This window comes from Enoplosus armatus, chromosome 3 (assembly GCF_043641665.1).
Source record: "Enoplosus armatus isolate fEnoArm2 chromosome 3, fEnoArm2.hap1, whole genome shotgun sequence".
Classification (NCBI taxonomy): Eukaryota; Metazoa; Chordata; class Actinopteri; order Centrarchiformes; family Enoplosidae; genus Enoplosus; species Enoplosus armatus.
The window spans coordinates 8,627,399-8,652,451 of record NC_092182.1 but is presented as its reverse complement, the minus strand read 5'-3'; the positions used below and the strand labels follow the sequence as shown (position 1 = coordinate 8,652,451).

Here is a 25,053-nt window from a genome sequence, read left to right as displayed (position 1 = left end):
GTCCTATATGTTTGAGTACGGAGAACAGTACGCTAAGAAGGAAATATGTTGTGTTACGAAGGCGAAAGGGGTGGCTATATATTTTATGAAACTATTACGACACAAACAAAAACCGAAAAATCTAGTATTTACTCCGATATTTAAATGAGCCGTCAATACATGAATTTGCTTCCCTACGTATTTCAATATGATCCCCTCTGTGATTGGACAGAATAGTCATGAATATTCTATAGACCCGGAAGTGGGGCGGTACTGCTGCTTTGCTGTCGAGTCACCTCTGTCAGGATGGAGGAAAACGAACTGCTATCATGCTGAAAAACGAAGGATCCCGTCAACCGAGCATCATAAACCAGGGATAGTTAGACATAAGTCACCGTTTATCTTGACTGCTTTATCGTTTCTATACCGCTTTGCCAAAATGATGGAAGAAATCGACAGGTTCCAAGTACCTCCCGTCAACGGAGAGACACAGCCTTTGGTAAGACAGGAAAGATAAAAAACAAATCTTATGCAAATAACTCTGGATGCAAACGCAAACGGTTTTTGTCTCGTCTGTTTTGCGGTTTATCGTGACAGCTGTGTCACATAATCTGCGTGTGAGAGCTAGCCGATAGCAATCTTCCGCTGTGACACAAACTGGAGCTTTGGGATGGGTGTAGATTGCTATTCTATAGATGAAAGCATAGCGGCTAACGTCACATCTTTCTCCATGGGATGATTAACTGTTACATAAATAATACATATAATGTTTAAATAATAAGTACATCTTCACTTTATTGTATCATAGTAATTAAACTACGCACTTGACAAAAATCATGATTTAAAAAAAAGAAAATCCACGTCAGTATGCGCCTGTTTACATCAATAGCTGACATAGCCCACTGTTTTTACATTTCGTCATTTGGTGACGTGTTATATTTGGGTCGGGATGGCTGCATGAGCTGTTAGCCCAAATGATCGCGTGAATAGGAGATCTGTCCAAACCGATACTGCAGACTGCAACCCTGAGGATGGTTAGCCCGAGCAGGCCCACAGTAAGAGAATAGTCTTTCCTTCCATGATTTATCATAGTTTAAGACCTGCCAGTAACGTTAGCACCGATATACTACCAACAGTAGCCAGTCATGACATGAAAATGCTCTGTGCTTCATTCCCCATGGCATTGTGTACAACATAAAGGTGTATTTCTCTGTGTTTGAATGCCATTATAAAATAGGCCCAACCTGCACACTGGACAAGATCTGAATTGATAAGTAATGGCCACCAATAATAAACTGATCCACTGCTCTTATTCCCTACATGTCATTTTGAGTTGAGCTTTCATTTCAGCAATGCATAAATGCGCATTATTATTACCAAAGATAATTCTGATACGCTGGCCTTATTCTTCACACTTCAACAAAGCAGTCTCAAAACAGCTGTTGCTTTTTTTTTTAAGTGTTTGCCTTAGGGGTTTAAAAAGCAAAAGCAGAGCTCCAAGTTCTACTGTTCATTATTGTACCCATGCTTCCCGAACCCTACTACCCCTGAGGCTGAAACTTCAGCAGAAATCACAGACGAACATGCTTTCTCCGGTACAGAAAAGTCTTTCTTTGTGCAGCAGCAATTGCCTCTCCCTATGAAGATTTGATCAGTCCGCTCTCATGTTTCATCCAGTGAGATTTCTGTGGAAATGAATTCAATATCAGAGACACTTGGATTGTGGCTGCAGTGTGCCTGTGCTCAGCTTGTGTCCTAAAACTCCTGAAACCGTATAGTTTATTCTTTGTCACCTTGTGTAATTACGATGCCTGAATCAAACAGCACTGTGGGTCTCTTAAATGGTCCCTCCTACCTTTTGCAGTTCCAGCCTCTGAAACAGTCCCTCTCATTACATTTATTCTGTACCTGATTGTGTCAGGATCACAGTTGCTGTGGCTCACATGGCTGTGTATTTTAATGCTAATAACTTCATTGTGATTCCTAAACCGCATGAATGGGCTTGGCACCTGCCTCCTTGTTGAGACTGAATGATTTGAATCATAGAGTTATTGTCTATTATCAGTTAAGGATGAGAGACAAGTTCAAGCTTTAGATTGTGAACGTCAACTTGTAAATTATTTTGAATTAACCCTTGATTGAAATTCGTTTTTTGAATACCAATAACGACCCTTTTAAAGAAGTGGCCCATTACTAAGCACAAGGACATTTGAGAATAATTACTCTAGGCTTAATCTAATTATGACAGATTGCCTTGCAACACATTGAGATTGCAACACAGCCCAATTGTCATTGTCATAAGGATAGCGTGCAACTGTTGTAATGGTCACCTGATGTACCAGTCTACACTCCTATTGGCCAGTGGGAGGCCATGATGTATAATCCTACCAATCGCTTGGTGTCTATGCTGTGTCAGCAACCTTGTGGCTCTTCATCATTGGAGGCAGTAAAGGAGTTGCTAACAGGAGGACAGGCTGATGAAACTTAAGAGGTCATTTCATTTATATATGTGTGTGTGTGTGTGTGTACACATTTGTTTGTGTGTGTGACCGTGAGTGTAGGTGTATGTGAATGCATTTTGGAGGTGAAGGCCACTGACCTTGATTTACTTTTAATACATCAAAATCAATGTGTCACCCCAAATGTCACAGGTCAGGTCTTAATCATTTGTCAGTGGCTGTCAGCACTTTGGCCCACTTCAGCTAAAAGCTGTGACTGACTGCACAGAATAGTAAGGTATGATATCATACCAGATACCTATAAAGGCTTTTTTGTGTTGTATTTAGGGTTAGGAACATTTGGTAGCATCTCTCCAGGCCAACCTTTACACTGATATCATGTGAGCTGTTTATATTTAGAGGAGTTTTAACTTGTACATTGTGGGCCTGTACTTGCTTGTTGCTATATGTAATTGTGCTGTCTTATGTGCAAGAAGTGGCAGTGAATTCTGTCACAGACATCTAAATACCCTTTCATTAGTCGCTGTCAGTTCTGCTGAAAACATTTCAAAGGGATTTATACGACAGACAATATGACCCTACCTCGTCACAGCATCTTTCTGTGGTGGAAGGGAAGTATGAAAGATAAGAATGAGAAGAAAAAATTTGTGGGTAAGCCTAATGATCCCAGAGAAAGGCCTGTCACAGAACAGTAAGAGCTCATGTTTGTGCTTGTTACAGTGGGAATACCGCATCGGTGTGCCATGCTTTCATTCTCCTACTAGTGTGTATAATGTATTCACTGTTGCAGCTCTCATTAATTATTCCAGCTTAGTGAACAATGCTTCATCACCAGATGAGGATGAGACTATTGTATCCATTGAACGTGTGTTCGGCCATATTGCTGCAGGTGGCTGCTGAGAAGCACTGGACATTGAACTTTTTACTTTGCATTTTGCATCTCGTGCATTAACGAGACTTTACCTGTATCTAAACATGTTGTGCTTTGCTATGCTTTGTTACTGGATTGTGTTGCTTGCAGCTTGTTTTTAAACGGGTTACATGAAAATCGATATGCAAAATAAGCTGTCCCCGCTAAATGCTCATGAATTTTTCATCAGGCTTTCATGTCAGATTGGATAAGCTCTATTGGTCTCATGGAATTGGCCTAAATTCTGATTATTTACTTTTTTTAATGAAGAAAAAAACCCCATCTATGCCTGTTATGTGTTTTTATTTTTTAAATTTTACATTATTAAAGGGTATTAATACAAGTAGCGTACTATCTCTCAGTATAAAGCAGTGGCCTATATGAATTTTCAACTTTAACTATAAAGTTCAGCTCCAGTTTAATTGCTTGGAGGATCCTTTAAATATAGCAGCCATTTCTCTGGAGAGAATACAGTTATTGAAAGCCTGGTAGCCTTCGTCCATGTGGCCCATGGAGCCCCTCAGAGTGCAACAAGGGGAGGCCTGTAGGATCAACATAATGTGGAGCTCTGTCAGCAGAGCAGGCCAAGCGCGGCCCAGCTCCCCTCTCTCAATCTGGGGAAACCGTGGCTCCAACAGCAACCCCCTCTGTTCTCCCACAGCCTCCTCCCCAATGCCATCGCCGCTCGCACAGAGACAGCAACATAGGCAGAACACTCAAGTCTATTGATGCTGCAAACCAGGCAGCCATAGTAGCACATAGGCTTGGGAAATCTCGCCTGGGTATTGGACACAGGCAGGTTCTAAAAAAAGAGCTTATTTTCTGGGCTGCGTGAGCCTTGTGATAAATCAGTGGGTCGCTCTCAGTACGGAGTTGATTGTGCCCTCAGGACTATGTTCAATTGAAGGTGCCCAATGGAAGTGAAGCACAAGTTGATTAGAATTGTTTTACTAGAAAACAGCTTGGGTCCAAGTTTAATCCCTGTGAGATACTGAAATAGTTAACTCTGCAGCAGTGACACAACTGGGATTATGAAGGTCTATGAAGAGACAGGACCTACCCTCGGATATACATCTGAGATATATGAGACTACACTCAAGTAAAGTGTATATCACATGTTAGTTGTTAGTGTTGTTATTTGGTGGTATCAAAGCTATCATGCTCTGTACTCTGCCCTTTTTTTTCTAGGACCCTGCAGCATCCTCCACCTCAGAGGCAGACCCGGACAACAAGGGAGAGACTGTGGCCATGAACTACAAGCCGTCACCACTGCAAGTCCAAATAGGTATCACAACCAATGCACTGTAAATCAATACCTGACATGACTTCACACTGTATAATTAAGGTTTAATAGTAAGCAGTGGAAAGGCCTTGTAGAATGCATTTAAAAGCATTTAATGCATGGGAGAAATGTGTCTCCTGCACACCTGCCATAGTCTACCACAGTGTGCAGGTTTGCCGCAATACAAGGTCAAAATAAGCACAAACATTCTTTTCAACATCAGTTCATATCCAGTACCATATGATATTCAGTAAGAGTATTGTATGTCAGTGAAATTATATTTCCCAGCGTTGCAATTTATCTCTACTGTCAGAACGTTTCTGAGCTGTCTCTGTTATTGTACCGCCACAACACTGTGAAAGCCTTTGTCACACTCAGGATTCCTCATTTCTATTTATTCCTGAGGTCTCCATTCCAAAAAGCTTTCTGAAAAGTATTGTTTCCTGAAACTCACCAGTCAGTATCTCAAAAGTGTTCTGTTCGGCCAAATGATTCTCTCCTCACATTTAAATTGAAACGAAAGGTCTTAAAATGAGCTTTATTTATACTGCACATTTCAAACACAGAGGCTGTATACTGTATATCACTTTTTTTTTGTTTTAACATCTTCGGTTCCTTTTTTCAAGACGTTGAGGTTTATTGATGTATGTACTGATGACCTCACATCCTGTGGTTGCCCAGAGAAACAGAGGGACCTTGCCAGGAAGGGATCGGTGAAGAATGGCACCGTGGGAAGTCCTGTCAATCAACAGCCCAAGAAGAATGCCAGGACAAGGTAACAGCTTCCACTACCCATTTGTTTCTCTGTTATGTTGACCAACGCAACCACAAATGTTACACTTTGCATCAATTAGCATCTCAAGCAGTATGTTTTTGTATCCTCTGCTTCACATTTCAATGCAAAAATACCGCAACCAACTGGAATGCAAAGCATGAGGACAGCACGGCCTGCTACTGAAGGCGTTATTTGCCGCCAGCCTGCTAAGGATGCCATCAGACTTCATAATGTTACAACCAAACACACAACAAGGCTTTTTAGAGAGGGGGGATTGAATGTTTTTGTGAGTGCAAATGGTGATAAAAGAGTCGGAGCACACTGCGCATAAACCCAGTGCAACCCAAATGTATTGACAACTGGCTCATCTGTGTAATCCCACTCCCTGGTGGATTAGTGGAAATATAAGAAAGGCTACCGACTGGTCTGGACCCACGAGTCTCTGAGGGGGAAAGATAATCTGGGAACGCCTGCAGTCTGAAAGCTACAGATTAGCCCCAATTTCTGTGTGTTTGTGGCAAAGAGAGCGCCATATTCAGGACAATTGCCCTGTTTCGTGTGTTACACTGCTTCCATGATTTGAAATGTTTGAACGTATTTTTGTGGGTGTTTCAGTAAGACTTTTGTTGAGGCTTTTTCAAGTTTTGTGTTCTGTCTGTTTTCTGCGCTCATCTCCAGGCTGGTGGTGCCAAACAAAGGCTACTCCTCTTTAGACCAGAGCCCAGATGAGAAGCCCCTGGTAGCACTGGACACGGACAGGTATGTACATTATTTTGTTTCTATGTATCAAGTTGTTTAACACTGAAATATGACGCAGTTAGAAAAGCAAACTTTTCAGGCTGACCTCAGAGGAGGGAAAAGGAGGAATTGGCTAACTTTTTGTAGGTCTCACTCTGTCGTGATGGCGCATTAATCCATAGAGCAACTTGAGAGAGTTCTTAACGGAAGGGATCCTAAAAAAGGGGGCAAAGCCTCTCCCAGGGCGCAGGATTAGAGCGGGGTGAGGATTTGGACAGGGAAAAGCGGCTCAGAGGGAGTGCTTGAGTCCACCCTCTGTATTTGACACAGATGAGTCCCACCCTTAGAGCCCTCCGTATGCTGCGACATGAGGGAAACTCTCTCATGTGCAACGAGCACTCTGGAGGCCAACAAAGCTTACATCATGTGTTTCATCATACACACCCTCTGACAAGCTTTCTGACTCACAGAGACACGGGACACCCATTTGTTTATTGTCCACATTTTAGATTCACGTACACAGCCTTTGCACAAAGTTGCTCTGTTCTATGTGTGTCTGAAAGGCAGATTACTCATTTGGGGGGAGGGACTCTTAGCTGCATTAGCATGATATTACTACTCCTTGGGTCACATTTTATACTATACTTGTTAGTGTCCTGTGTGTTGTTGAACGTGTGCTACAGTATGTCTGTTCATGGAGCCTGATTTTTAAAGCCAATCATTTCCATAGGGATCGAGAGACTGTAGCAGATTGTCTCTGTGGGTTAAAATGTGAAATCAGTGCCTTGGAAATCACTTATCGCCCTATTCACCAGTTCAAATGAGAGATGCAACTAATATAGGCATTTTTTAAAGGAGGAGTACAACTCCGCCTGTGAAAACAGTTGTACAATATAATGCCTTCTGTGGCTTTTGATGTCTTAAAAAAAAAAGAGACTAAATAACCTTAAATAACCCCGTTAGAGACTACAAATATAAAACAAAAACTCGGACCATAGAGTTTGAAGGTCATGGGCGAGTCAGGAGGTGTAGAATGAAAGACCTTACAGAGTTGCATTATGTGAAATGTAGGCTCCAGGCTTGACCCTTACTCTCAGGATATCTAAACCTCTGCTGCTTTGATTTGAACCATTTTTTTAAATCTAGCAGCAATACTAAACATTCAAGATATTACTATTCGGTACTATTATTTGGACCCTCGTCTTTTGAGACGCTTTTGTCTGACTGCTGATGTCTCCTGTCTTTCAGTGATGATGACTTCGACATGTCCAGATACTCCTCATCAGGATACTCCTCAGCCGAGGTGAGATGTCTGAGGGACCAGGTATCTATACACACATTATACTGTTTCACTGCGTCATTTGGTGAATCTACAAACATCACTACCCGATCACCCAGTTCCATTGTCTCGCCACCCACACCAGGTATATGTGCACCCATCGAAAAATGTGTACCGGCTCCTCCAAGAATTCATAGTCACAGTCATTTGTAATGGTTAATCCATAATTCATCCTATTTCCTGTTCCTTTCTTCCTCTTAGAGTAGAATATTGTTTGTTTTTGCTTCTTGCCTTCCCCCATTGCCACCAACGACCTGACTGTACTTTACGTTGCTGCCTTCTGTCTCTGTAAAATTTTGTAAAACTCTGTAAAACTAACAAGGTCGTTCCTAGCTTCAGGATTTGTCAAAGTTGTCCTGAAGCTCTGCTGATACTTTATCGTCTCTCTTCTGCTTCTACAGCAGATCAACCAGGACCTGAACATCCAGCTCCTGAAGGATGGGTACCGGCTTGATGAGATCCCGGATGACGAGGACCTGGATCTGATCCCCCCCAAAGCAGTCAACCCCACCTGCATGTGCTGCCAGGCTGCTCCCTCCACAGCCTGTCAAATCCAGTAGCACCACCCCCCTAACCCCAGAATATCTCCTGCCTGGCACCTGCACTGAGGCCAACTATTGACCAGAGTGGCAGCAAGGAGGGGGGAAAAAAATCAGCTGGCACTGGCACAAAGGGAAAACAAGGGTTTATAAATGCTAAAATAAGAAATGGAGATAGGTCACGTCTTGAGAAAAGAGTCAATATGTACAGTATCTGTGCACGTTCCTCCTATGGTAGGATCTGTGCATCTTAGTTCTGCATGGTTGGTTCAGTGAGGACTCGACCGATGGCAGAAACATTACCTCCAAGGAAAACATGTTACTTTTGCTTCTCTTTTGTTTGACTTCCATCTCATGCTTGTGGATATTTTGGTTTAGGACCATGTTGTGGAAAAAACAGAAACAAAATGGGATGACAGGAACTTGAATAAATACCTGAAATGGTGACAAGGTGACATTACTCTGAGAGTGCATCGTCCATGGATTTGATGGTCAAGAGAAAGGACAAGAGGAGATTGGAAGTTCTGTAGTGGCCATTGTTTTTTCTCTTTCTCATTTCTTTCAGCCAGTCTGCTTCGTTTTCCTGTGTATATGTGTCAAACATGGAAATGATGTGTGTGTGTCTAAATATGTCCAGGAAAGTAGTGCTAATCCATCAGGCTGCTGATAAAACACTAATGCTTACACTAAGATAGTAATTCCAGATTTTTTTTTAAGTTTGTCTGTTACACCAAGGTTGTACTGCTTAATTGTTTCATATTCAGTTAAAAGAAGCTGAAAACAAATAGTTTTGCATGTTGCCTGTTAACACTGTGTCCTAATGGCCAGCCTGTGCAGATGATTTACCCGTTTTTATTGACCCCTAAACACATCCTTGTGCCGATGAGACATTATGTGAGGCGTGCTTTTTAAAAACATAAAGTTAGACATATTTAGGTTCACCCACTCTAATATCAGTAGATAATAGAGAAACGTTATTAGATAATAATGGCAAAACAGCTCTCGAGTTAGTGTGTACTTCATGTGTGTTTGTCCACGTTAACCCCGACATACAGTGGGTGGATGTTTAAGAGGATCACAAAGGCAGTTCCCACCCGTAAATGTGGTTACAATACAACAAATTAATTGATAAAAAGCTTCGATGTGTATGTGCAAATACATAGAAAGTTGTGCAATTTTGGTCATGCATTTGGTCATACCTGCTGTGGGTTCTGAAGAATGTCTATAAAGTCATTCCATATTGCCTGGATGGAAATGAAATGTTTTTTTTTTTTTTTTTTTTTTCAGTAAAGACACTGCTTAATTTGCAAATCGAGGAAAGTAGAAAATGCTTTCCTTTCTTTAAAGTTCTGTTGTAAGTGTATTTGTTTTGTATGGTTGTACATTAATACTTCCTTTGAGTTTTAATATAACCAATTTGTCTGATTTGGGGACAAGAACTGTATATGTAGCACCGGACACAGCTGTGTATTGTCAATGCTTTCATGCCAATGGATGTTTTCCATGATGTTGAAAAGGAAGTAGTCCTTGCTGTTAGGAAGTGCTGAATGCATACTGTTTCTTTTTCATGTTAACATCACTCTAAAGACATCAGCTGATTATCTAGTAGATGGTAAACGTCACTTGCATGTGAATCTGTTCTTGACGGTGGAAGATTCCAAAAACACAGCAGCAATGAGAGTTTTTCCAAAGTGGATGACTTCCTGATAATAATCCTGGAAAAACATTTATTCTTTAAAATAACTGAAACCTTGACAAGCTCTTATCCAGCTTATAGGAAAGATAGCTGATGATATAACTGCAGTTGTAAGTTTGTGTGCGCTTTACACTGTGGTGTACCTTGACTCATGTACAAGGGATTTGAGATCAGGAAGGTACTTCTGAAATACTGTGTGCATCGACTATGTACAATCTTACTTTGATTGTCTTTGTAGATATATTGCAGTGTTGTTTGGGAAATCTTGCATTAATCTTTCTTAACTGACACTCTGCTGATTTTGTTAGCACATTTACAACTTAATGAAAATCCACACAGAAACGACAACAGCAGACATTTTATGTATTTCACTGATTGGAGTTAACGTGTGTAATGTACGACTCCAAATGAATGCATCTCTTATTAGTTTTATTTTGGAGAGATGCCGGATCTGTAACCATACATGTAATTGTGGTCTGGTCAAATGAATGGATGAATTGCACCAGATGTTGAGCATAAACAGAACTAAAACAACAACTAAACAAAATGTTAATTGTGTCTGTTAACCGGGGTATCTCCTTTCTCGTATCACTGATATACCTGATACAGCTGCAATGTTTCTACAGCATTTGAGTTACAAAAGTAAACAAAAAATATGACCTTTTTGTTTGCAAATAAGGTGCCATGTGTGTAGATAACAAAAAAGACTTGCATTAAGTAGAAAAAAGACACGAGCAGTACAGTAGGTCAGGTAATATGTCACTAACTCAGCTACTAGCTGAGGTGTGTGTTGGACCAGTAGCTGTGTACAGTAAACATTAACATCGCGTGATTGACTGTGGTGCTGATTTTCTTTTTCTGTCATTTAACATCGCCCTAATAGATTCACACGCAGGCCGTCGCAGTCGTCTTTCTACTGAGTGCACTACTTCTGGCCGATGTCGTCTCACCTGGGGAGTCTAAAGTAATGCATTGTAACAGAAGCTATTTATTTTGCAGTTGTGTGTTTTTAATTTATTTTTCAAGAATGGGAAATAATTCATACGCCGACAGATGCTTTTTATTTGTCAGGTGCTTATTATGATGATTGTGAACTGGTTCCATTTAGAATTTAACAGTGTTAAAGTTCTGTGTATAGTGAAGCATATCAGAAAATAAATATTAGATATCTGACATCTGAGATCAAACTTTTTTTATTGTCTCATTTCTTTGCATGTCAATGTACAGTACATGTGAGGTCTCTGTGCAGCCTCAGTCAGTTCTCAATCCACCGGCTCTTCAGCTTCAAACTGTTGTCCCGGCAGGAGATGAAACAAATAGCTACTGTACGAAGCAGCTTGCCTGCCTCCCACACATAGTCTCTGCTGGTGATGTGTGATTTACTACTGAAGTGAATGAGTGTAACACTGCAGCCAGTAAAAGAGTGGCTGGGGAGGGATGGATAGATAGATAGATAGAAGAGTAGTGAGTGTGGGGGGTTGGGTATTTGTGATTAGCCTGGAGTTGATCCCTTGGGAGCAGATGGTGAATGGTGGCTTACCTACAGAAGACGCCTTGAGTCCCGGGAGCTAGTTTGTGTCCACGCTGCAAGGAGTAGCACCGAAGTTGGGGAAGACGTAGTAGGAAGGCTGCTGGGAAACAGGTGAGGAACATTTACATGGCCAAAATGATGCTGTTAGAAGATGGCCGACTTCATAGTTATAGATAGGAAATGTCAGCGTAGACTGTGGGAACCTCCTTATGGAAGTCCAGGTTGGTTGAGACATTCAGTACAAGACAATATGGATGTCCCGTCTTCACCCATTCCTGATTAAGTTGTCAAGGATATCTGTAATGGGAAAGAATCCTTAGCATGAAAAAATATTTGGACTTTATTGATACAGCATGTACATTTGAATGTGCATAGTCTGGCCTTGTATGAACTGCGCACTGTAACATCAGCCTTCCCTCGTAGATTGAGACCATAAGAGAACCCGGGCAGGACGTCACGTCATGTCGCTGAGAGACCTGAGTTTGGCTGCTGTTCTGCTGCTGCTCTGTGCCCAGTGTCTGCATGGCTCTGCTCTTCCTGCTGTGTCCTCCTATGAGTTCACAGCCTACAGGATGCAACAGTACAACATGGCACAACAGAAGCATGGTATGTTCAGAGAGTTATAACTCACCTCCAGCTGTGGAAAGTTATGTACCATGTACATTGACTGAAGCTCTTCACTTAAGTACAGTTTTACTCTAGTATATCTATGCTGTTTAATACTTACACTCCACTACATTTATGGGACAGCTATAGTTACAGCTTACGGTTTTACATAAAACAACAAATGACATCTTATGAAATAGAAGCATTGTTAATGATTAAACCAGTATTTCCTAACCTTTTTGACTTGTGACCCCTTGAGCTGAGTCCACTTGGAGCCCCTTGTCATGTCAAGGAGTTGTTAAATAGAGATTTCCCCTCCAAACGTATCTGATGGTTTCATTTAAATAACAGTTTGAGGCCCAAATAGTGTGGCACATGAATAAACTTTCCATCGCTGAGCAAAAGAACATCGAAGCGAAAGTGGAGCTAAAAACGTTCATCGTGAGACTCGAGTTGATATTTGTGTTCATTCATTCTTGTTTTGTCCGCTGAGGTTGCCGTGGAGCCATTGTGGTGGCCGAGGCACGCTCAGCTGATGAGCCGGTGCTGACCCGACGCTGTGTCATCATGAAGGTGCTGGACTTCACCACCGAAAAATTCCTCAAGGCCCAGAGGCAAAATGCTGCTGCCATACTGATCCTGCTGCCCAAAAACAGCTCCAGTATCCCCCACCACGCTGTGCAGGTAGCAAGTCATCCAGAAACACCTTTGTGCTCTAGGACATGCTGTAAGCCAACAAGGACGAAATGACAAAGTTTCTGAATGTAATATCCTATATCTTAGTGCTCCATGTTATTGCGTAACAGCTTGCTGATATAGTGTTATATATATATACATATTTCCTGGTCTCCCTTACCTCACCACAGAACATAATTCAATTTCTGATATGTGGTAACAGAAAGAGTTGTTTCAACAATCCTTTTTTCCCTCTCAGTCCTTCATGGTGAGTGAGAGCGAGGCCTTGCTGAAGGAGACCCTCATGCCCGTGTATGTGGCGCCTGAGGACGAACAGCTGCTTTATATGTATGAGGAGGTCAAGCAAGCTGCAGCCACCCGGACCTCATCTATATTCATCAGAGGTGAGAGGAGCAAGAGGATACATGGATGTGCATTTACATTTTACTGTGAGGAAGCTGAAAAAAACCCAAACAATACTGCATGTCTACGATGAGGTTTGAATGTTTTCATTTTTGGCAGTCCTTCGAAGTATGGTCACAGCTACAGCCTTTCAGATCTTAGTGGGCAACAACGTCCCTATTAAGGCCATCACTGACAGCGCCATCGCCACACTGGAGGTGAGTATGGAACTATTCAAATTTCAGCCAAACCTGATTATTTTGTCTTGTGGTTGGTCCTCAGTTCTGCACTGCATAACTGGTGATGTTTATTTCAGGGAGTGCTTCCCGGAGCAGGGGAGGATGCACCCACCATCGTCATCACTGCCCACTATGATTCCTATGGGCTGGCACCAGTGAGTCACATGAAAATGATAAAACAGTTTCCAAAGCTCTACCCTCTTCAAAAGTTGATTAAAGCACTTGCAGTATAATGCTATGTTCATGCATATGTTTGTATTTGTGTGTAACACAGTGGCTGTCATATGGAGCAGACTCTAATGGCAGTGGGGTCACCATCCTGCTAGAATTGGCGCGTCTCTTCCAGAGGCTTTTTAGTAGCCCGAGCACAAGACCACCGTAAGTTACAGTTCCCCTATAGAGGGACCTTTTAACCTAACCATGTGCTATAGGGTCATTATATGTATTATATGTAAAGCACTCAGTAATACTAATAATGTAAGCACTAAAAGCTGTGAGAAGATGTATTTTTATTATGGCAAAATGAGAGAATAACATCCCAAACTGCACAGCGCCATCACCATCTGTTTTGGTAGATACTGCCAGATATACAGGTTTATGATCATCATTATCTGAAAAACTGGCTGTCATGTTGTTAGGTAAAAAAACATACTATAGATGTTTGACGGTTTGACAATTTATTTTTTGTCTTTTAGATATAATTTAATGTTCTCCTTAACCGGAGGAGGAAAATACAACTATCTTGGCACAAAGAGATGGATAGAAGAGAATCTGGACCACGCTGGTGAGTTGTTCTCGAAGTGTTTGGGGCTTTGGATCCTATGCTGTAGATCAAACATGTGGAAAGTAGTCTACAGAGCTAACATATCTGAGCATGAGCAGCTCAGTTTGATTTATTTTATCCAACTTTTTCTCTCCAGAGTCCAGCCTGCTCCATGACAACGTGGCATTTGTTCTGTGTTTGGACACACTGGCCAACAGTGACGAACTGTACATGCATGTGTCGCGCCCTCCTAAACATGACACTCCCATACATGCCTTCATTCAACAGCTGGAGGAGGTGACAAGCTTTACCGCTGGATGAAAAATATAGAGTAGGCCTATCTCTGTCTTCACGGCCTTAAATTTGTGATCACTCCTCCAGGTGGTTTCCTCCAGATTCCCTTGGGTGAAGGTGGGATTGGTCCATAAGAAGATCAACCTTGTGGAGTCCACAGTAGCCTGGGAGCATGAGCGCTACAGCCTGCGCAGGATACCCAGTTTCACTCTGTCTCACGTGGAAGACCCCAAATCTGAGCTGCGTGGCTCCATACTAGACACCATGTAGGATCTACATTCTGCTTAGGATTATTATGACTAGGTGCTTGAAGCTCGGCTTTGTTTACTATGAATTGATATGAAAAGATGATGACACATCTCAGTTGTCTGTGTGTCTTCCCACAGATCACAAGTGGACTTCAGGAAACTTAAGCGTAACGGCATCATCATAGCGGAAGCACTGGCACGTTACATGTACAATCTCTCCGACAAGGTGATTGAAAACAGAATGCATGTATCCAAATACAGAAACTGTGGTTTCATCACTTGTTTCATTTCCTTTCACCAACACTTGAATGTGTGATTCATCTTTATTATCTCCCACAAGGGTTCACCCAAAGATGTGCAGGTTTTCAAGGGCCAATCGGTAAGTTCCTGGTTATTTTTGGTCAATATGCAAAGACAAGTGCTGACCTCTGGTGTTAGTTTGTAGGCATTGCAGAGTGTTTGCGTCTGGGTCTGTGTAATAATCATTGCTTGTTAATTTGATTAATTTGAAGATTAGGGACATTTGAATAAAACCATCTATTTGAGGTATATTTGGAGTGTAAAGGGTTTAAAGTGTAGAAGGTTTAGTATTTTAGTTACAGCTTGATGTCAATGTTATTAAACGTCTCTAATTGAAAAAGTAATGTGAATTGCAAATTGAGTTTTTTATGGGTAAAATTTGGGACAATAACTTTTTATGTGATGGCACAGAAGACATTTTTCTTTCTGCAAATTCCTGATGCAGGACTTTCATGACGGCCGCATGTCCAGTCTGATGTCCTTCCTGGCGTCAGTCCCTCGGGCCACCCAGCTGCTGGATAAGGAGCCCAGTCACATCCTGCTGGTTAACTCCCTGGAGCACGAGTTCAAACGTTACCTGCAGCAAGTTCACAGGCACGCCTTCCGACAGGACAAGAGGTGACATGAAGTAGTAGAAAACACATACTGTGCAAGGCATGCAATAGCAATACAACAATATCACTACTGATTAACTATATTTCCTCATACAGGGACCCTGATATTACCTTTTTTGATCAAATGAACCAACCAGTAGTGATGCACAGGTAAATATCTGCGCTCATAAGCATTTTGTGCATGGGGTGATTTCAAGAAGACACTTTTCACGCTGACACTTTGTCTTCCAGAGTGAAGCCTGCAGCCTTCGATCTCTTCCTGGGCGGCTGCATTGCTGCTTATTTGGGGATTGTTTACTATGCCATTCAGGTTTGTTAATGTCCCATTTTTAAATTGCCTGTTCACATTGCATTGCCGGCATTACTTCCTTGCACACAGCGTGGCACCTTGCATGTTGCCTTACACTTTTAAAGCACTGACGGAAAGGCAGACAATGCTTGACGTATCAGGTTTGTTTTCTCACAGTAATCTGTGTGTTCTCTCTTACAGAACTTTGGTCATCTGTACACAAAGCTCAAAGCAGTGGTGAAATCCAAGCACCAATAAATAGGACTATGACAAGGGGCTTTGAAGTCGGCATCGCACATGTTGGACTACTTCTTCACTGACTGAGCAGAACATGAAAGCCATGCACCAAGAATCTTCTAAGACTGATCATATGCATAACTTATAACATGGGCGTTTGCTTTGAAATGTATATTGTTTTTTTGTACCTTTCATCATATCCATTGTGCTGTAAACCACTTCTTATATGAACAGACTGGAATTTATTTGTTGTTTGGAGGAGATGTGAAGTAAACAAAATAAATAAAGGAGGAATCTGGGATTTGCCTCGCGTCGAAGTGTACTGAAGAAGGGAACACAAAGTAGAGATTGGATTTGATCTGAGCCCCCGTGAAGGACGTTCCTGCCACATCATTACTATGATTCCCCATGTCCTCTGCTCTGCATCTGTTGACATGGATTTGCCTGGGCTTGACATGGCTGTCAAATAAAGGCCCAACCACTGCAGTGAGATGAACAGCCAGTTCCTGTCACAGATAACTCAGAGAGAGCGGTGGAGACACAAAGGCACCCTACAGCGCTTGGTGAATTATTGATGCTCATGTGGCATGCTGACAGTGAATAGAGGTGACCCTGGGTGGTAGTGGGAGATTCTCAGAATCCCATCCCCTCCGCTGCCTTGTTTGAGATCTGGAGATCTGATAAGACTGATTCTGTTTTAACTACAAGGCGGCGAAACAGCTGGGAGCTGAGCCTCATCGTGAGCATAGTGTTTGAGATCAGTGCTGGCTAGTTTGTGAGGGGCACCTGTGAGGGAAGTAGGTCATGGACACTGACCCCAGGTATGTGTGTCTCAGCAGGGGGCCTGGGGCTTAGGAGGATTAGTGGCCGAGCGCTCAGGTAGCACAAAGAGTTGTTCTGGTTCAGCAAGGATGCTCTTAACCTGTCTCTACTTCCAACATAGCAGATTCATCACAATACCTACGAGCTCAGCAAAAAGTTTTTACCATCTATGTGTTCATTGATTTGGATCCAAGCTGGATTTATAACTGATGCATGCACAAGAGAGATACTATGTTGTGATACATTTAACACAGAAAGACTAATGTATACCAGCAAAATAGGTGGCATGCACAACCCAGCAGCAATTTTAAGCAGAAAAAAACAGCACATATCAGGCAATGATGCAGAAGAAATAACAGATAGACAAGTATGAGGGAAAGGGAGGAGCCACGAGGTGACAGAGGAGGAGAAGGATGCTCATGACTCTCAGGCGGACTGGAGGGAGGGAAGCAGTGGCAAATAAGTAAGACCATAAGTGAAGATGGCTCCCCAGCTCTACATCACCATGTACAAAGAGCAGTTTGCCTCTCCCGGAAGAGCGAAACGAGAACAACTTCGACCCACCTCTGCCCACCGCAGGAACAACCCCCAGCCCCGGCCGGTAAGGAGCACAGCCACATGGACTGTAGAGGTTGAAAAGGACAGCATCATTATTTATGATTGTGCAAAGAGATGTAGAATTTCTTGAGAAAATTAGTCTCAATGAATGTATTCGTTATTGGCGATGGTCCTTCATTTGATGAAATTCAGCAAATAAAGTTAACAAAACAATTGCACATTTCTAGGTGGTGCATTTGAGGTCAAACAAGACTAATTGGGTCACTTATTATTGGCACTCTCTTTATTTGTTCTTCATCGAGCCAGACTAAAGTGTGTTACACTCATTGGCGGGTGGTTGTTTACATTTCCCGGTGCTTGGTGAAAGCTGTATCCCATCTATTATTCAGTACTTCCTCCTTGCCTATTTATTTATCCCGACATGGAGTAAACAGGGCCAAGACGAGAGTACAATCACCCTACTGTATAGGGGGAAAAAAACCTTATAACTGCACAAGAGAGGTGACAATAATGTATACAAAATGTACAGTTTGCTTATATTGACTCACTTTTTCACAGTTTTCAGTTTATTATATTGATATGATTTCAAAGAGGAAAGGTGTTTATCGAATCTAAATCTGCTCTTTACATTCTGAGAATGCCGAGAGAGATAACGAATAATCTGGGACAAGGTTTATTTAATGAGAATCAATCAATAAATAGTACATATGCCATATTAAATGTGAGATACGGTATACAGTGCATGTAAAGAGGAATGTTCAATATAGTGAGGAAGAGAGATTATCTGTGACAGTGACATCCTGTGTCTCCTTCCCTTTATTTTCTACTTCGTCTTCTTAAGTTTCTACCTGTCCTTCTTTTCCATGCCTCTCCAGGACTTTCTGTTTCCCCGGAGTCTTCAGTCCAACTACAGGTCACGCCGCACACTACCACCCCCCGTGGACACTGGCCGTCCTCTCTTCCCCCCTGTCAGACATTTATCATTCCACAGTCCAGTTACGACTTGTCCTGACAACTATCTAAACACACCGGAGGCAGGCAAACCAAACCACATGCCCCCAGTCAACCCATCCACAGTACAAGCTCTGCCCTCTGCTGACGGGCTGCAGAAACTACCGCTGACCGAGCCTCCGGCTAGCGCTGGATTTAAGCTACACACAGCTTTGAAGAACCCAGCAAGGTATCAGTTCATCAGTTTAACCTATGGTCCAAAGATAACTCTAAAAACACAGTGATTCTAATTGATTTTCTTTGCATTAGAACGGATTATCAGAGGAATGTTCACGCAATCTCAGCACAGCAACTCAGGTGAGAGAATGACCTCTGACCTCTTCTCGTGGCCTTTACAAACACTGGATAAGTTGATGAACATTATTGAGTGATGATTGAGTGAGTCCATAACTCCTGTTATTGTGTAGAAAAAATTGAAGCTGACATTGTTTTTGACAGGCAACATGCAGGTGCTCAGCTTCGGACAAGACCCCAAACCAGCAACCCTCTAGCAGCTCAACACCACTTTCCGAGGGCACAGTACTGGAGGTCTAGCTCAAATGGTAGCCTAGATTATAGGTACGTATTGATTAAATAATGATGCTGATGCCATAAATAATAACCACAGGTCTCATTTTTGCTCTGATTGTGTCTCAACAGCGGGTGCTACAGCTGCTTCCAGGTGGTGAAGCCCTACCAAGCTGGACACTATATCATACACCCAGAGTTTGTGTCTGAGTGCCTTCGTTAGGACTATTAGAAACACCGGCTTCCTAAGTGGGGATTGGGGACCTGCAGAGGTCCTTGAGGGGGCCCGTTGGTTCCCCAGCAAAATGAGGGATCGTTAACTTCACCATTGTTTAATTCTCTGCTAATTAACCCAGCGAGATGAGGTGTAAGAATGAATAATGTCACTGTTGGCCGCACTCTCACCACTATTATCTCCCTACATACAGCGTGGACACTTTTACAATTCAGTACTAAATCAGCAGCACAGATCTTCCCATAAGGGGCTTGTGGCGATCTAATCGAATGAGGCGCTATGGCCCTAATGTGTATCTGTCTGTGACATTAAAATTTTATCCCGCCATTAGAGAGATCATTTTCCACATGTGATGTTGGAATTCTTTATTGCATGTTCGGAGGGTTCAAACAGAAATAGTTGCTGCAAACAATGAAGCTTTACTCAGGGGTACAGACTTATTATGGTGATTATTGTAGGTACTTTCTAGTGATACTATACCATAGACAAAATATACCACCAGGTCATCATATTGCATAGCACAGATAGACCTCATGTCCCCATAGAAATATTATAGGTTTTATTTTTCAACTTTGCTAATGGCTTTTTCCCAGTTCTCTTTGGCTCATTTGCCTCACTATAAGACCCGTGTGTTATGTGAAGTTTTTCCAACCAGTGTGATTTGCTCAAATCGTGTAAAACAGTGTAATCCGTGCAGAATGTGAAAATAAAGACTTCTGTTCCCACCTACTGGACTACATTCCCCATGCTGTGGTGGGCGTAGACGAGGCGGATACGCATCAACATGCCTTGATGCCTCTTGGTCTTTTTCTGTGAACTGTGGCAAACAAGTTGTTCTTGGAGCTGCCGACGGGGCTGCCACTGATCGGTAGGCAAAAACTATTTATAATGAACAGCTGAAAATAAAACGGGACAAGCATAAACGCTAAGTAACTGCCACTTTACTGACACGGAGTCCGTGTTGTTTTCCCTCCGTTAACTTTCTTGCACCACGACAGCGCACAACATCGGCTTTCTATACATCGGACTATACTGTATGTTGACGTTGTGGGTACATTAGCAAATTAGACAATATTTTCTGCACGATATTACCATATAAACGCGCGTTTGTATGTATTGTACGTTTTTATTTAATGAGAATAACATACACGCAGAAAGTTCAACTCTTAAACAGCCTCTTTTAAAAAATAGCCACGTCCGAAGTGAAGATCGTCGCTGATGGTAGTTGCTTTCGGAGCTCTGTAAAGTTCTGCCCTCTCTTGTAGCCTATATTCAAGTTTATCAGCCGAGAGCACAACTATTATCAGCAGGCAGCAATACGCCACACACGCGTGCGCACGCACACGCGCCACGCGCGCGCGCGTTTTTTGAAGTCGCGAGCCTTTCTCAGACTTCTGACTGCATCAGCACTTGTATTTGTTTTTCCGTCAGAATAGTTTGTGAATCGGCTGAAATGGCAGATATGAACCCCCTCTGTTCACACCATAAACAAATAAACGCCCCAGTCTGAAAACTGCACTAAAGAGTTTTACTCAGAAAAGCCGCCATATGCGTGTAAATCAACTTTATAAGTGTATTATTTTTAATGTATTTGTGATAAGGAGTTAGTCGATGAATTAACTAGTTTGTTAGAAAATTAATCAGTAACAATTCTGATAATGGATATTATTTTTAAAATCTGTGTTAGATATAGGCTAAGTAGGTCATTGTATTATATTGTATTACTGTTATTCAATAGATCACCTTGGGCTGTGGGAAATGGGCATTTTCACTATTTTATGATATTTCATAGATTAAACGATTCCTTTATTAATTGAGAAAATAATCATCAGATTTAGTTAGTTGCATCCTGGTGTGATAAATGTAGATCATATATCACATATCTCCTTGCGCTTCTCCATTAAAAAACAAACAAACATTTTAATAGAATAGACCTAATATACAGTAAATCTCCTGACTTTCGGGGTCAATTTCCCTCCCTGAGTCCAGCAGCCCGAGTGGATCTCCAAGGAACCAACAGTTAGTTCTCTGTTAATTAATGATGGGCTTATGTTATCACTCCTGTTGTTGGAGGAAATCTATACTAAGGGTGGTTGAACACAGAATTAGTCAATTAGATTGCTAATTAATAGCAAGCATTTTTTATTATCGACCCTTGCTGCCATGGCAGACCACGAGGGCCAATTGTACTTAGGACTAGTCAGCAAACAGGGAATCTGGAGAGGACTGAGCTCCCCTCGGTCGGCTGTGTACCTTAATCTAATCTATTCTGATTAGCTAAAGCCACAATAACTAACATCAACCAGTTAATTACCAGTAAGAGTTTTTGCTGCATCCCTGCTGGGAGGGACAGTCAGGTCTAAATACAATAGAGATGAACATGTATCTTTCTGTTTTTGTATGATTTGTTGCCAGGATGGCCAAAATATCTGTTTTTTGCCTAGGATTAACCAGGTATCTTCCAGTTTTGGTCAGTCTGGCTTGATCGAGCACAAAGTTTAGTATTCTTTCCTCTCCTTCCCGGCATTGGCAGAGCTCTAAGGCCAAAATCCCCTTTTCATCCCTGCTACTTCCTTACATACAAATGAGTCTTCTTTCAATCGAACTCATATGTTAGAATTACTGCTGAGAACATCCACTTTATCCTCTTATGGGTAATTGGCAGTAGATTTGTTTTGTTAAATCTCAGACACATCTTTAAAGTTTACATCCTGACAGCGTAATACCTCTAAGTGCTGTGAAATCACTTTGTGCAGCAATGCAGATCATGTAAGACAATGCTACAAATGTAATGGAGGCTTTGAATTGACAAGAAAACAAGACAGAATGAGAAACAGGCTGACATCTCATGTGCTGATCTGGCTGGGGCTGTTCCTGGATGTCTCTGATAGTTAAGTGATTTTCAAGTCAATATTTTTTGACTAATCAGAACTGGTAAGCAATATAAGATGAATGTGCTGTAAAAAGGCTCCAGAAACAGGAAGCCTTTTTGTGGTTATCATTTTGTTTTGAACACATTTCCTCCTGAAAACCAGTGTTGGTATGAAAAGAGCAAATATTGTATATAAGTCCTGGACACTGACTTTTCAAAGTTATCTCTCTCTCATGACAGGCAGGCAAACAGACACAGCGACGTGGCCAGAGTGCAACAAACGAGGAGAACAGATTTGCCCACAGAACAGCACAAGTCATGTACCAAGTTGTACCGGGTGGAGCGGGAGGCACAATTACAGATGTTATCCCCAAGCAGAAACACAGCAAGGACACTCGACCTGTAGTTGGAGCTGGAGTAATTGGCCTGGTGCTGGTGATTGCAGCAGTGACTGCATGGTGTTATTACATAGCCTCTCTACGCAAAGCTGAGCTGCTGAAGACTCAGCTACTGGATCTGAATAAAGATGGATATATTATCCGCAACCAAGGAGGGTCTATTGTTTTCAGAATGGATTTCAGGTTGGTATTTTTCAACTTTGAAATGTGATGCGTATGTAATGATACATATTTCAGACGCAACAGACAATTAATGTAAAATGTAAATATGTGCAAGTCATTTCCGTGATTTCATTGTTGAAGTGTGAGATGTGTGTTGAGAGAGACTGCTTGAAAATGTAATTATGTTTAAATCTTGGCAGGTCAGGTACGCTGGATTTGGATTCATGCTCCAAAGAAGGGGAGATTCTGAGCTGTGGACGCACCACTGATAGAAAACTGAACTTCTTCATTGAGACTGTGCGACCCAAGGACACGGTACAATGCTACCGTGTGCGTTGGGAGGAACTGGTTCCTGACATTCCTGTTGAGCATGCTATGACATACAAGTTTGCACACTGGTATGGTGGTGCAGTGTCAGCAATTCAGCACTGGCCTATTTCTATTTCTGGCCAACAGGCTCCCAAACCCTTTGTTACTAGTGACATCTACTCAAACCGCAATGAATTTGGTGGGATTTTGGAGAGTTATTGGCTTTCTTCCAATGCCACAGCCATCAAGATAAATAATTCTGTGCCCTTCCACCTGGGCTGGAATGACACAGACAAGACCATGTACTTCCAGGCGCGATACAACGACAGTCCCTTCAAGCCAAACCCAGGAGAGGCACCATGTGCTGAACTTAGCTACAGAGTGTGTGTGGGCTTGGATGTGACATCCATACACAAGTACATGGTCCGCAGATACTTCAACAAACCAAATAAAGTGCCTGCCAAAGTCATGTTTCGCCATCCCATATGGTCAACTTGGGCGCTACATAAGACTGACATTGACCAAGAGAAACTCTTGGCGTATGCTGCCAACATCCACAAGTACAACTTTAACTGTAGCCACCTGGAACTAGATGATCGCTACACCAGCCGCTATGGAGAATTTGAGTTTGACACAACAAAGTTCCCCAATGCCTCGGCCATGTTCCAAAAGCTGAAATCAGATGGATTTCTGTTATCACTCTGGATCCACCCTTTTGTTAACTATGACTCGGAAAACTTCCATACTTGCGTAGAGAGGGGGCTGTTTGTCCGTGAGCCTACAGGCCGGCTGCCAGCCTTGGTGCGCTGGTGGAATGGCATTGGCGGCATTTTGGACTTCACAAATCCAGAAGCCCGTGATTGGTTTTCCTCCCAGCTACGTTCACTGCGCTCCAGGTATGGGGTGACATCTTTTAAATTTGATGCAGGGGAGACCAACTACTTACCATGGAAATTTAGTACCCGAACTCCCATTCGGGACCCAAGTTTTTTTACAAGACGTTACACAGAAATGGCTATTCCCTACAATGATAGAGCTGAGCTGCGCAGTGGCTACCAGTCCCAGAACATATCTTGCTTCTTCAGACCAATTGACAGAGACTCTGTGTGGGGATATGAGTTGGGTCTCAAATCTCTTATCCCCACAGTGCTCACCATCAGCATTCTCGGCTATCAGTTCATTCTACCTGACATGATTGGAGGGAATGCCTATCTGAACCGCACAGATGGAAATCGTGCATTACCCGATCGAGAACTCTATATCCGCTGGCTGGAGCTGTCAGCCTTCATGCCCTCCATGCAGTTTTCTATTCCACCCTGGGAATACGACAACGAGGTGGTTGAAATTGCTCGGAAATACACAGCCCTCCATGAGAGTATTGTGGCGCCACGGGTCCTGGAGCTGGCTGGTGAGGTGCTGGACACCGGGGACCCAATCATACGGCCCCTGTGGTGGATCGCCACAGGTGATGAGACGGCCTATAAAATCGACTCACAGTTCCTGATTGGGGATGACCTCATGGTAGCCCCAGTTTTAGAGCCTGGAAAGCAAGAGCGTGACATCTACCTCCCTGCAGGCCGTTGGAGAAGCTACAAGGGGGAGAGATTTGATATCAAGGAGCCTCTGCACCTCACAGACTATCCTGTAGATCTGGATGAAATTGCTTACTTTGTTTGGGTGTAGCAAGAAGGGAATGTAAAGCTGAACAGACTTGATTATCCTATTTGCTCCAATTTGCTTGTGAGACGAGCTTCACAAAGCTTTTATGCTTGACAGGAGAGAGAGCCGTGTTTCCATAAACGCATTTTTATTTTGAAGTATTGCATTGAAAAGCTGTATGGAAATGGCTCAAAAGTTTGCTTAAAATTTGCTTGACAATTGAATGGAAAGACGGCTATTGTATGAAAAGGTTGTTTGTCATGGAAAAGCTTTTCTGCAACACAATATGAAGACGATTAAAAAGAATTTGAAATTTTAACACCACATCACAAATGTGAAACTGCTTCACTCACACAATGCTCGAAACCTCATCTTAGTTTTTCATTTAATTTAATGAATGCGTCTTTTTTTTTTGTTGCATTTTTTTGTGGTTTAATGGAAAGATAGCTAAGTAGTGTCCTTTTAAAGAGAGACTATGTAACCTTTGCTGACTGGCAGCCACTGACAATTACGGGCTAATAATGAAAGGTGAAACATCATATAACAGTAGCATAAGCAGAGAAGAGTCATAAAGTCAACAAACTCAGTGTTGTCAGTTATACAGC

General features: G+C 42.3%; 3 protein-coding genes across 8 annotated transcripts; all 3 read left to right on the top strand.

Annotated features, from left to right (window-relative positions):
• Nucleotides 1–418: 418 nt before the first annotated feature.
• On the top strand, nt 419–8,042 carry fam219aa (family with sequence similarity 219 member Aa). Of its 6 annotated transcripts, none has more exons than XM_070903042.1 (6): nt 419–445; nt 4,537–4,590; nt 5,314–5,405; nt 6,084–6,164; nt 7,392–7,446; nt 7,887–8,042. In XM_070903042.1, exons 1-6 carry the CDS (start codon nt 419–421, stop codon nt 8,040–8,042), a joined length of 465 nt encoding a protein of 154 aa, XP_070759143.1. The 6 variants fall into 6 exon arrangements, with proteins under 6 accessions (XP_070759143.1, XP_070759140.1, XP_070759142.1 ...); XM_070903039.1 differs by having other exon boundaries at nt 4,537–4,633; nt 5,312–5,405; XM_070903041.1 differs by having other exon boundaries at nt 419–478.
• Nucleotides 8,043–11,709: 3,667 nt separating this feature from the next.
• Nucleotides 11,710–15,936, top strand: LOC139283169 (BOS complex subunit ncln). Its single transcript, XM_070903131.1, has 15 exons — nt 11,710–11,854; nt 12,348–12,538; nt 12,789–12,933; nt 13,052–13,149; nt 13,248–13,325; nt 13,445–13,548; nt 13,866–13,954; nt 14,091–14,230; nt 14,315–14,493; nt 14,614–14,701; nt 14,816–14,854; nt 15,221–15,393; nt 15,486–15,539; nt 15,621–15,699; nt 15,880–15,936. The coding sequence occupies exons 1-15, from the start codon at nt 11,710–11,712 to the stop codon at nt 15,934–15,936; spliced, it is 1,659 nt and encodes a 552-aa protein (XP_070759232.1).
• A 6,302-nt stretch (nt 15,937–22,238) lies between these two features.
• Nucleotides 22,239–24,853, top strand: myorg (myogenesis regulating glycosidase). The gene is made up of 2 exons (XM_070902802.1): nt 22,239–22,501; nt 22,681–24,853. The coding sequence occupies exons 1-2, from the start codon at nt 22,239–22,241 to the stop codon at nt 24,470–24,472; spliced, it is 2,055 nt and encodes a 684-aa protein (XP_070758903.1). The 3' UTR covers nt 24,473–24,853.
• Nucleotides 24,854–25,053: the final 200 nt, after the last annotated feature.

What these genes read in the sequence shown, in the direction of transcription:
- fam219aa (XM_070903036.1), top strand. Translation starts at nt 419, where the DNA reads ATGATGGAAGAAATCGACAGGTTCCAAGTACCTCCCGTCAACGGAGAG. An exon ending in AAGAAGAATGCCAGGACAAG is followed by an intron (nt 5,406 to 6,083) that starts GTAACAGCTTCC and finishes GCTCATCTCCAG; the next exon opens with GCTGGTGGTGCCAAACAAAG. An exon ending in CAGGATACTCCTCAGCCGAG is followed by an intron (nt 7,447 to 7,883) that starts GTGAGATGTCTG and finishes CTGCTTCTACAG; the next exon opens with CAGATCAACCAGGACCTGAA.
- LOC139283169 (XM_070903131.1), top strand. Translation starts at nt 11,710, where the DNA reads ATGTCGCTGAGAGACCTGAGTTTGGCTGCTGTTCTGCTGCTGCTCTGT. An exon ending in TCCCCCACCACGCTGTGCAG is followed by an intron (nt 12,539 to 12,788) that starts GTAGCAAGTCAT and finishes TTTCCCTCTCAG; the next exon opens with TCCTTCATGGTGAGTGAGAG. An exon ending in GCGCCATCGCCACACTGGAG is followed by an intron (nt 13,150 to 13,247) that starts GTGAGTATGGAA and finishes TGTTTATTTCAG; the next exon opens with GGAGTGCTTCCCGGAGCAGG.
- myorg (XM_070902802.1), top strand. Translation starts at nt 22,239, where the DNA reads ATGTACCAAGTTGTACCGGGTGGAGCGGGAGGCACAATTACAGATGTT. An exon ending in GTTTTCAGAATGGATTTCAG is followed by an intron (nt 22,502 to 22,680) that starts GTTGGTATTTTT and finishes AAATCTTGGCAG; the next exon opens with GTCAGGTACGCTGGATTTGG.